The 13390-nt window shown below is 34.8% G+C and overlaps 1 protein-coding gene across 1 annotated transcript; it reads right to left on the bottom strand.

The window, feature by feature from the left end:
* Positions 1-5222: 5222 nt before the first annotated feature.
* On the bottom strand, positions 5223-10447 carry LOC108959634 (S-locus-specific glycoprotein S6-like). The gene is made up of 3 exons (XM_018873517.2): positions 10349-10447; positions 10204-10220; positions 5223-5934 (listed from the first exon to the last, which is right to left on the bottom strand). The coding sequence occupies exons 1-3, from the start codon at positions 10445-10447 to the stop codon at positions 5223-5225; spliced, it is 828 nt and encodes a 275-aa protein (XP_018729062.2).
* Between the last annotated feature and the right edge of the window lie 2943 nt (positions 10448-13390).

Here is a 13390-nt window from a genome sequence, read left to right as displayed (position 1 = left end):
GAACTTGATTATACTATTTAACCAATTAGCGCCATTTTAGTATATAATCTTATTCTTTTTAAAAAAAGATTTTTGATATGCAATTTGGATTAATTTTAAACCAATCCACTAACATGTGTAATGACTATATGGGTGTGTAATTAGTAATAAAACAATGGGCAACTAGAGTCACATTAGGGAAATTGCATCGGAAGAGTAAGAATCTAGCATTTTCAAATAAGGAACATGCTATTGCTAACCAAGCCAAAAGGAAAATATTAACATACATAAAGTGCGCAATTAAGGGTATTCATTTCTAAGGACAATAAAAACCCTAAGATAAAGTCCTAAGGGCTTGGTTAACTTTAAGCATAATTATAAATTGAAAGATTTCCATTTTTCTAGAGAAAATAACCTAAAAGATCAATTTGAACGTTTGTTGATGATTAAGAAGTATGACAATATTTACGCAGAGCAATAGTATCTATTGTTATAGTTTAGATATTTGGTTCTGTGATTTGACTCAATTAATAGGCTATCGGTTGATGCAATGACAATTTGTTACTTAAAATTGGCTAATAAATCAGCTATTAACCTTGGAAGCATAGTTTACCTTATGAAACTCATGAGCAATAGTGGATCAGCTATCAGGCTTGTTAATCTAGAGTACCATGTATTGCTATTGACGTTAACTTGTGAGAGGTCCTCTGGATTAGCATTTTTTTTTTTTTAATGATTTTCTGGTAGTTTGCAATATGGGTGCACAAGAGATGCTTTCTTCTATGTTTGAGAAGTTTCTTGTATTGCTATGATTGGTGATTTCATTGAAGTCTGTCTTTTAGGTCCTTTATATATATATGTATGATTGATTTTCCTGGATGAATAAAGCAGTGTAATTAGCATGATATATCATTTTGGTGATTTACTACCCCTATCACTAAAGTTAAAATCACATATATATGGTGTATGTGAGAAGTGAAGTTTATATCCCTGGTATGAGAAAGTTTCAAGGATTCAATTGAGTAGTAACTGCCAAAGTGGCACACTTGATTGGGTTTGAGAAATATCAATCTCGTATAATGATTAGGATGTCTCATAATCTAATGCATAGTCATACTCCCAAAGGAGGTGATTGTGTATTAGTTCATGGAGGGATACATGATGGTATGGTGGAGGAGTGACTGATCTTAGTGGTTTATATGCTTAAAAGTGATAAATTCATTAAGGTTAGAATATATTCTCATAATCGCTATCATGTGGAAAGTGTACAACTGCATGTCATATATTCTGCCCAAATGTGATTATATGATTTTGCATGTAACTATCTTGATGTGTACTTATACATTAAGTTATACAATGCTCACATGATGCTAATTATATACATTACTTTGTTTTCTAGTCACCTTTTCTGTAATTAATAACTCCACTATTATTGAGATTTTTATTGGTTCAAATTTTAAGTAGTGGAAATAAGATTTTCTATTTGGTAAAAGAGCAATCGGATCTGCTTGTTATTCATGAAGCATTTCATTTAGGAACTTTTGAAAAGTGATTTACCAACTGACTACACTCCTAAAAGATGATGGAAGCCTTAGTGGCTTGAAATTATATATTGTCTAATATCGAAATTAGGATATATCTACAAGGACTATCATTATATGTCTCGTATATGGTTGAAAATGTTGTTTCCAAAAGTTTTCTATCTAAGGGATAATCTCACATATGTCTAAAGAAAGAATAGAAAAATTGACAATGTTGATATTCTGTCTACTCTTAACGGTTATTTAAAGACTTCTATAGATTATTGTGGAAGCAAAATGATCGAGATAAAGAATAAAATAGTTAGAATTAGTCTTAAAGGTTGTTAAGCCTAACCGTGGCGATGAGTAATTTGGCAAGTATGGTAATGCTGAATAGCGTAAAGGGTCATTTGTCAAATACTAGGTAAATTCTGGGGTGGTAACATAATTTACTATACTTAAAAATCCTGACAAAATGATTTGGCCGAAAGGCATAATTGCACCATAATCAACATGATGATGAGTATGATGAGTAAGACTAATATATCTGGTCTTATGTGGGTTGATATTTTGAAAGCAGCATTTTCATATACAAAATGTGTTTCTTACCAAAGTTGTTCCCCAAACTTTTTTTGAGTTATGAATTGGATGTAAATTTAACTTGAATCATATTAAAATTTAGAGGTGTTATGTAGAAAAGAGGTCATATAATCCAATATTAAGTGCGTTAGAATTTAGATCCACTTAGAATTATTTTGCATCTTACCCAGATTGTTCATAAAGATATTGATTTTATAACCTTAATGAAGGTACAAGAATTATGAAATTACAGACAGTAAAGTTTCTAGAGTTCGATGTAGTTGTAAAAGATAGCCACTCTCAGATTATTAAGAATAATAATGCGATGGGGATTACTGTGTCTTTTTCTTTGCCTATACAGATAATTATGAAATCTCATATACCATAGATTATTGTTGAGGTTCAATGTAATATTCTTAATGAAGTTTGTGATGGAATTTCTTAAACCTCTCAAGTGCTAGCTGAAGTGGTTGTATCAGGAAATCTGTTAGGGAAAAATGGTCAGTTATATCATTAGACTATATAGTCTATTTGTGAGAGCACGATTGCAATATCTACTATATGGTTGAATTAGAGACTTATATAAATGTTGTTTCTTATCATCAATCAAGTATGTGCTTAGGTGCCATAAAAGATGATATGTAATCTATGAAATATTATAGTGTTTGGAAACTTACTGATTTGTCTAAAGATCACAAGCTCATTAGTTGCAAATAGGTGTACAAAACTAAAAGGATTTCAAAGAAAGATTGTGAAGTTTAAAACTAAACTGGTAGCTAAATTTTTCACTCTGAATGGGGGGTGGATAGTTAATAGTGAAGAAATAATTATTTCTTTCTAGTATTTTTAAAGATTTTTTCATAATGAATGTTGCATTAATAGTTTATTTTTGATATGGAGTTATGCCAAATAAATACTATCTTTCCAAATGGACACGTTGATAACAAAATCTATATAGTGCAACCGGAGGATTTTGCAGCAGATGATTCAAGTAAACTTGTGTGTAGATTGAAAAGTCTTATTAATGGTCTTAAGCAAGTTTCTAGATAATATTATCAAAGTTTTTATAGTGTTGTCATTTCGTTTAGTTGGGAATAAAGTAATTCAGTAGATATATACTGTAAGGTCAGTGTGAGGAAATTTATTTTTCTCATACTCTATGTACATGATTTTTTGCTTACAAGTAGTGATATTGAGGCATCTTTTGTCCTTTGCACTGAGGTTTGTAAGAATTGTTTCGCCATATATGTCCGATTTATCTCAGAGGAAATTTGCTAATCATATTTTGGAAATATTCTAGTCATTAAGGGTGATGGACCGAATCCATTACATTGTCCTTATTTAAATATTGGGAAAATCTTGTTAAAGAATGTACTTTGTGTCAATGCACCTAAAAGTATAATGTATGCTGATTTACATACATGTTCAAGTCTTGCAACTAGTAAGGTATTTATATGTAAACTTTGTTAACTATTAAGATGATATGAGATCAATAATGTATTGCATATTGATATTAGTAGGAAGTGCAGTAAATAAAGTTCTATTTTATCTTTTGCTATATAAGCAGAGTTTGTAATATTCTTTTAGGTTGGGCTAATAAGCTAAAGATGGACACGGTCGAAGTCGATTCCCCGATCGAGTTCTCAAGTCTAAGAACCTCATTAATAAGCAGAGTTTGAGTTGACCATTAATGAGTTTTTAATTTTATGGATAGACCAATACGGTTGTATTGAGACAATAAATTTGTAGTATTATTTGTTAATAACAGAGGTCTCAATGAGTCTAAATATATGATAATCAAATTTTTTATCATAAAGAAACGATACAAAAATGTGACGTTATAATATAACATATTTCCATAGATGATATAGTTGCAGATCCACTAACTAAAGGACTTTGCTATTCTGTTCTTGAGCGACATATCATTAATATGGGCTTAAGAACATCATGAGATACTGTTGTTTAGTGGGAGTTATTTCGGTTTTACTCTAATAAAGTTTATATATGTGTTCGTTACACTTAGTAATGGTTTGATATGTATCAACGTTTGCATTTAATAAAATATTTTTGAATGTGTTTTCATTATGTTGAATACATATTGATAAAAGTATTAATGTATTATATAAATCTTGAGTGAAGGTTAGGGGCATCTAGTTTTTAGAATTGTGCATATATCTTGTTATACACAAATAAATGTTAACTATAAAGACAATGCATATATGGGTTCACTGGAACTATAAAAACATTCTTTAGTGGCACAAGTTTTTTGTAACACTTAAGAGAATGGTGACTGACAAATGAGATTTTTTTTATGAGAGATGTTATCCATTTGCCACACTACCATATTGAATGCATATCAATAGAGTTGAAAGCACTTGTGACCATGGAAAGCTCTGCGTGTATACATGCAGTTACCGACATGATTCGGTGTTTGAGACTTTATGGAATGAGATTGACTATTAAAAATTATCTCTAGACCAAGGTGCGCACATACAGTACAATTTCAATTAATATAGTCCAAGTGGGAGAATATAAGAGTTTTCCTAATGTGGACTATATTAATTGATATTGTAATTTACCATTTTACGGGATTGGCCTAAGGTGAAATAGAATGTTTCATAGTTAGTCTAATATGGGGCTGATCAGTGTAGGTCGAGATGAGCTTGGCCCATAATGATAGGGCTTGATTGGAAACTCTATAAATAGTACTCAAGTCTTTCCTCTAAACCTAATTCTCACAAGTATCCTAACATAAGGAGCGTTACCTAGTGCTAAAGGGTGAGGAGGCCGTCTCATTGAGCTAGTAATATGAAGAGTAATAGAAGAGAATGACTTACGCATGGATCATTGCTTTTCCACTTCCACATCAAGAACAATGGATTTCAAAAGGCGTTCATCTTTCTACTCAATTATCTATGTTCTTGTTCTGGTTATAGAGATCTTAGGATTACTTGTTTTGCATTCAACATACCCTCCTCAGCCAAACATCAAACACACAAGCGTATACCACCCTGTCTGTGACTTCGGTTGATAACCAGTCATGCAGCTGCATATTTGAGGATTGCTAATCGTGCACATGCTATTAGGTCCGCAATTCGCATAGACATCACAGGCGTCATGTGGCAACATATAGATCAGGTTCCATTACTGAATTTTCTCATTCCACAGGTACCTTTGGATGTTCCCGTAACTGTTTAATTCCAATCTCGTGATGGTGGATTCATTGAAAGCTTTGAACGTGTAGTAGACCAACTGAGAATTGTTGACGAATTTTGGGGTGAATATCAAATTAGGAGTCATCTGAACCCCGCTGAACTGAATTCTGTTCCAAGGCCCAGTTCGGTAGTACTTGGCATGTCCCTTATGAACAATGAATTGGGGAATTATGCCTCTGAGATTGACACCATAGGTGAAGTCTTTGGTTGATGGATCCTTTGTGCTCTTCCTAGATGTCATGTGCCGGTCCAAACCCATTCTCAGGTCCCACCCGAATTTCATGCCTGCCAATAATGTGTCGGAGAGATGGTCAAAACTCTGCCAAATATAGTTTCCGGAGATATATTTGCTACTATCTTTCAAAACCAGGTTTCCAGAATCTAGGAGCTGAGCAACTCTGCTCTGCAAAGAAGTATTCATGTGGTTCGACAAACACAAGACTATTTCTGCTCGCTCGACAAGGACTAGTTTCCCTTTGTTTCCTATCATCAAAACACCTAATGGATCATTCAAAGGATTATCTCTATTTGCTACCCAAACAATGGTCTTATTTGGGATATTGTGGTAACATATTGCGAGGTATCTATTGCTGGAGCTTCCAGGGCCGAAGAATCCAGCTGAAACTTTTATTCTGGCGACACTAGAGTGTCTCCATAGCAAATAGGCTCAGCATACTTCTGCTAGTGAAAACAAAGAAATTGAAATGCAATAGAGAACGGGAAAATGCAGAATATACATCTACTAGAGAAATCGTGTAATGGACTATCTATTTTAGTCTTTTGTGCTTGCAAATAAAAGTTGATTTCCATGAAAATCTGGGGTTAGTTGAAATGATAGAGAGGTAGAAAAGTTCTCTTGATTTTTTGATTCGATGATTCAATAGTTGATGAGCATTTGCCATTAGTAGCCTACCACATACCTAACAGATTTTCTGAGACTTTGAATATGTTTTTGAGTCCCATTTCACAAGTGAAGGACCCATCATTTGGACTTGTAGCAGCTAGACAAGAATTGCGCCAGCCAAATTGGAAGGGGGAAAATGGTCTAAGATATTTTGGGTGAATTTGACTTTTCAACTTATGTGAACGTGCATTAAACAAGAATTGCGTTGCCATGGAGGAATTACCGTTAGGTTAACTTTCTAACCATAGGAAAGTTTGAAAGCCTACCAATTCGTTCACATCAATCATGAAAAATATGTTTATCACGTCAATCATCAGGAACCGAAAGGCCTCTGCCTCCCCTCATTATTGTTCTTGGTCCCATCAAATTCTCCTAGCTGGTTCATTCCTCCTCCAATCGTTTATCTTAAATGCTCTCAAACTGACTATTCCAAGGACGTTTAGTCATTCTTACAGTGGCTATACGTTTTTTTATCTGTAACACATGGGCCCATCAAGCCCAGGCCCATGTATTTAATGGACAAACTCAGCCCATCTTCTTTCTTCTCTTGTCAAGATTATTCACGTGAGGGAGGCAGCAGACATAATAAGGAAAATAAGAGGATAGGGAACTCGTCCACGGGAAGGAAATAGGGTGAAAAGGAAGAAATTTTTGCACGTTTACGAAGCCAAATCAGTTGCTAATTGTAATACCCGGTAAGTGTTCATGCCTTTTTGTTCATTTAATCGGAGTAATACTTGGGATTAGAGCACAAATTTAGAGTTTTGTGGATTTTGAACTATAATGTTCAATTAAGGAGTCGTAGAGCTGTAAATATGTATAGAAATTATAGTTTGGGGGTACCGTGGAGCCGTAAGATCTTACAAAACTTGACTTGTACTTATTGTTTACTTCAAATTCTAGGTTTCAGGAAATTCGAGCCAGGAAATCCAATTTCCGAGTTATTGAGTTTTGGAATTTCACGGAAATGTGGATTTTGGCATTGTAGAGCTGTGGGTTTTGATAGGAGTTGATTTGGAGCAACAATTTAGTCAAGGTGAAATTTTAGGGTTTTGCTAATTAATTCAACGTTGCGTTTACATTTGAATAATTGCTTTGAGTGAGCCAATTAATAATTGTTATTGTATTTTACCAGGTTTTGATATTGATTCTCATTTGTTTGTTAGGAGTATGGCATTGTCGATGCGTATAGTTATGTTGTGGGCATTTCCAAGTAAGGGGTACTATATCTTTTATGAAATATTAGACTCATGTCTTGAAAGCTATTGAGATTTGATACTATATATGTTATGGAAGAGTATGTTTATTGTCTAAAAATCTAGATCAAGATTTACTATCTTTTGGTGTTTTGGTGTTTGTGAATAGTTTGAAATTTTTTTAAGGAAAGGTGTTGTAAAACATTACACACACACACACATTGATTTGTGTATATTGATTTGTGAACCTGGTTAATGAAATGGGTTGAGAAATGGTATGTGAAATGTATTATTATTTAAGAAATGAGTTATCAAATTATTTGAAAAATGCTTTGCGAAAAGTATTTTGGTGTATTAGTTGAGTTGCAAAAAATTATATATTTTAGTTTATGAAACCAATTCGTGTTATATATTATGGATTGACCTTGTGGGTATTGGAAGATGCATATTTGATGCTCAATATCACTATAAACCCAATTGAGGGTTTATGGCTATGCGCATCCTAGTTTAGGGGCTAGCTACCGGCAATATAAGTAGACATCTTGCCAAGGAGGGAACTTGGTTGCCTTATCACAAGGTATTATGCATTATGATGATTGATAAATGAACATGAGATTGGCCAATGGATTTGATCATTGTCGTGTGATTTTGATGAGATTAATCAATTGAATAGATTATTGATATGCGAATTAATGAAATTGATCAATGGAGTGAACCATTGATATTTGTTATGATATTATTGATTTATCAAATGTTTTCCTATATGTATATGACTATGTTAAAGTAATATAATTCATTGTTATCTTGCACGTGTCTTATACTAGAATTGAAGTAAGTGAATTTTGAATATTGTTTTGTACAGTGTATAATGTGTCACACCCTAAATTCTATAGGGATAGGGGTAATGATACGACTGGCTTTTCACTCGAAGGACATAGCCTCTAACCATCCAAATCCAACACTTGAAATCACCATCGATAGTGCTATCACTCTAACGACATGGAATACATGAAATATGAATGAAATGAGCAATCATAACCCAGTAAGTAGTGCCTATCTCTTCTAAGCAGATGGAGCACTTACTATGCACTTAACAAAACAACATTATAACTCTTTTATCTCTATTTCAATGTATAATATGCATACAAAATATAAATGAGTTATATCGCTTTAACATAATCATATACGTATGAGAAAACACTTGTTCAATTAATAATATAATAACAAACATTAATGGTTAAATCCATTGATCAATCTCATTAATTCACATGTCAATTCTCCATTTCATTGGTTAATCTTATGTCACACATCAATGGTCCATTTCGCTTATCCATCTCATATAAATCGCACGTTGATGGTCCATCCATTGACCAATCTTTTGCTTAGTATCAAACCATGCTCACGACATGGCGCTTGGTAACAAGGTGAATAAGATTCGCCCTTTAGTAAGGTCTCCATTTATAAAGCCGGTGGCTTGGCCCAAAAGGATATTTTAAATCGGTATGCATACCCATAAGCCCCTTAATGGGTTTGTAGTAATATTGAGCATCAAACCTTCATCCTCCAATATCCACAAAGTAAATTCTTAAATAATCTCATATATCATAATACATTTCATAAATTAGTCACATAACCTTTCACAACTGAACTCATTCACAAGAAATATTTTTCATAAAACATTACTCAAATCATTTTACAAGTCATCTTCTAAACTGGTTTAATAGGCCAAATTAAATTAAATGCATGTCATAACTTATTTCACAAATCAATATATATATATATATATATATATATATCTCAAACATTCTATAAACCATACTTAAAGTCAATCTTTTCTTAAAAAATATTACACAAACCCAAAATATATAATATTTCTCAATTTCGTTTATTAAACAGAATATACATTTTCACTAAATAGTTCTCACACCATTTGCAAATATCAAAACGTAGTAAATGCTCGATCCGAATTTTATACAGTAAACATACTTTATTCATAACTCATAATATATCGAATTATTATTATTTTGAAGGTATGAAATTACAAATTCTTAGAAAATATTGCAATACTCATTTGGAATGCCCAAAACCAAAGAATGCAAAGCTAAATGAGCCAATGATCTTGAAATCCTAACAATTAAACAAGAATCGACATTAAAACCAAATAAAACTCTACCTCAACAATGGAATGACTAAACTATGCCTAAACGCTGATAAAATGAGTCAAACGCACTAACGAATCAATCACTTGAAGCAATTATTCACATCTAAACAGAATGCAAAATTCACCTGTGAAATCTTAAAATTTTGCTCCAACCAAATCATTGCTCAAAAACGACTTACTAGGCGATGCGTTAAGGAGTTGAATTGGCCTGGTGAGGTGTCACGCCTCGATCCTCGAGAGCGTACCCATCCCTCTGTGGTCGATAAAAATTTGCGACTTCCTAGGATGAGTCGCCAACCCTTTCATTTTATTGCACATACAAAAACGAATAACAAATTCCCTAATAGTAACCATCTCAAGATAGAAAAGTAGGATAACACATTCATAAAACAAACATGCTTTTATAACACATTGAGTCATGTACATAAGTCTATAACCAAAAGGCTAGTTCTCAAAAAGAGGCTATCCTATCTGACTTACTCTTCAGGTCACCTCAGCTCGGCTCCAGACTCTCCATTCTACGGTCCTGAAAAATTTAAGCCTGCAATGGGGTGAGATATAAATCTCAGCGAGTTCACGCTCTAAGCCCCGATTAGAAGGGAAGAAGTGTCTTAACCACATTATCACACAATTAGCATAGAGGACTTACCTCGCCTCAGTTCCATCCTGCGCGTCAACATAGTTCATATCACAATGCATATAATTAATGCATATAACAATTGAAACATCTCATCAACTCAATTAATCACAAAGATTCTGATTATATGGCCAAATTATTATGATACGTCTCATACCATGCCATACAGTTTTGTCTCATAATCAGGCACATCAACCTCAAACAATCGTGCATTCCAATTATTAATTAAGCCACTCAAGGCACAGCCGACTCCCATGTTCGGCTATCTACTAGTGTAGCTAGGCATTGTCTCTTCCCCATTGAGCACGGCTACGTCTCATTGAAGGCTTTCCTGAAAGAGCATAAGTCCAAAATCTATTGTGACCCGATACCCTAATGCACGGGTAACCCAAAAAGAGATTTAGTAACGTCCGGCTTAATTGCTCGAGATGGATTCTCTTAATCAACACATGACCAGTCAATTTCGGCTCAGGATATCGTGCATTGCACTCAAATGCCTCAATTAAAATAGTGATCCTGGTCTATTTTCTTCGTATTAAAAATACATGGTAAAATAGTTGTGTGTGAGTACACAGTCAAATTGGACCTAGAAAATTCATAATCTCCAATTTAAAATCTCACTATTTTATATAGTATATAAAACCATTTTCGGTGTTAAAATCCAACACCCGGGATTTTCTGAATAATTATTGAAATTCATAAATTTTGGAATACTCAAATTTCCAATCAGGACTCAATTGGCACAATTTAACATCCAATTGTAGAAATTAATCACACCACTGTAATTAGCACGCAATTCCAGTCACTGGCTATCCCGATCTAATTTCCATAAAATAATTAATAATTAAATAAATTACAGGAAATTAAATAAATTACAAAATAAATAAATTTAAAGCATTTAATTGAATTAACCTAAACTAGCTAAACTAAATAATCTAACAAACAATTAAATCTAACCATCCTATTTAATTTAATCTAAGTACACTAACTAAATAAACTAACTAATTCCTAACTAATCCACCTAAGTAAACTAATTAAACTAAATTAATACTAGCTATATACTTAATCTAACTAAGCTATCCTAAGCCTAATTAGCCTAATTAATCCACCAATTAGCCAACTAACACACCTCTAAGTGTCATTAGCCCACTAATTAAGGATTAGAACACAACTCACCGGTTAGCATGAAAATCGGCTCACGGCGATGGCGGCGCAACGGCAGCCGAGGGAAGCTTGGACCGGTTGAAATCGGCCACAAGCTCGCTGCTCGAGCTAAAAACTTGCTGGCTCGAGGACGTGTTGCTTCGGATGGGCTGGGCTCGCGGCTGAAAATGGATACCGAGAAGGAGCTGTGGTCTTCGTTGCTGGTGGAGGGGAACGGGTAGCTGGCGGGTCAATTTGCTGGCTTCACTGGTTGACTCAAGAAGAGAGATGAACGGTGGAGCACCATTCGGTCTTTGGTGGGCTGTGGGCCGAGCGGAAGAGGGCCAGCGAAAAGAAGTCGAATGAAGAAATGAAGCTACTTCGGTCTTCGGTGGAAATGAAGTTCACGGACGCGTGGGGAAATTGGGTTCGATCGACCCTTGCTGGTTGGCTTCGACGGAACAGAAGACACGAGGTAGGGATGCTGGTCTTCTGTGCAGCTGGCCGAGGAGTCAACTTTGCTGGGGAAACTCAATAGCTGGTTGACTCGGTGGCCGATAGAGGAGAGTTCAGAGGGGGTGGAAGTGGGCGTGATGATGGGCAGCTTTAGTGGGAAGAGAAAGAGAGCTCGGTGGATGGCAAAAGAGTCCGAAGATGGAGCAGACGGCAAGGATTGAAGGAGAACAGCTGGCAGAGAGGCTGAGTTCGTCAAATGAAAAAGGAAGTGAGAAGCAGATGCGTCGAGAGAGAGGAGACAGCAAAGGAGGGAGAGGCGGCGGTCAAACGTGCTGGGAAGTCACGGCCTAGGGGGCCAAAAGTCAAGAGTTTATCCACCCCCCTAATTATTTCCAACAAATTAAACTCAAAATTAACCATTTTGATGCCAAAATATAACCCCTCAACCTTAGTTCCGAATTTCACTTAGTTTAGACTTCAATTTCATCCTCAATTTCTCAAATTGAAATCCAATTTCGTCGAAGAAAAATCCCACACATTTCCACAAATTTCCATCACCCCGTAGCTCTGCTTAAAATTCGAAATTCCCTTCAAATGAGCTAAACCGAATTTCTGCTCGTTTTCTGAATCGTCCAATTGATTTTCTATAAAAATCTCGAAATCTCTGAAAAATTTTTGAATGATGAGTCGGCATTCCTAAAATGAGTCATGACACGGCAAAACTTTCCATTTTTGAAATCAAATTCAATTTCGCAGTTAATTTCAATCCAATGTGATTTTAGCATGTCCCAATCTACCGGGTAGCTTTTAGGAAATTTTAATGCAATTGCCTCGTGGTTAATTATTTTCGAGCTATAACATACATCTTCGACACATTGGCAACTCTCGATTGTCGTGAAAACCTCGAGATTTCAAATACGGACATAAGGTATGAAAATGATAGAAAAATCGGTCTAGTACCGTTCGATAGAAATTTTGCAATTAGGTGGAATCATCCATACACTAATCACATATCTCGATCGAATTAACCTATCTCCAGTCTTTGATCGATTTTGACGGTGCCGTAATGACCTTTGCAGATTAACACGGTTGAGCAATCGATTCTTAGTCGAATTCTCAAGATTATTGCATTTGATTAACGGCTTCACACCGATAGACTAGTTAACTTGTGAGTGGCCACTCGAGAAAAATGCTATGGGCACGTCGATGAAAAACCCATTTCATCTCATCGAAATTAGACTCGAAAATCAAGATGTCACATGAGGTGTCCAAATCGACTAAGCGTGATAATTTTTTGCCCATTTTTCTTTTTTTCTTCCTCTATTTTTTTTTTTTTTTGGTCAAGGGAGTTCTCAATTCTTTGTAAAGCAGAACGTCCACTGTTTTATGCTTGACTCAATCTAAAATTTCTTTTCTTTTCTTTTTTTTCGGGGAGGGTTCCTTTTGACTTGTTGATCAACAATATTAAATAATGGATGCTTGATTGCTTAAAAGAGGTATGTACTATTTACTGAGTTTGATTGCTCACCCATTTCCTTCTCAATCTTTACAAGTGCCTTCATTGGGAGTCATTACTATGAGAGTGCTATTAATGGGGAAT

This window comes from Eucalyptus grandis, chromosome 5 (genome assembly GCF_016545825.1).
Source record: "Eucalyptus grandis isolate ANBG69807.140 chromosome 5, ASM1654582v1, whole genome shotgun sequence".
NCBI lineage: Eukaryota > Viridiplantae > Streptophyta > Magnoliopsida > Myrtales > Myrtaceae > Eucalyptus > Eucalyptus grandis.
The sequence above is the reverse complement of the archived record's forward strand: the minus strand, read 5'-3'. Positions and strand labels throughout refer to the sequence as shown.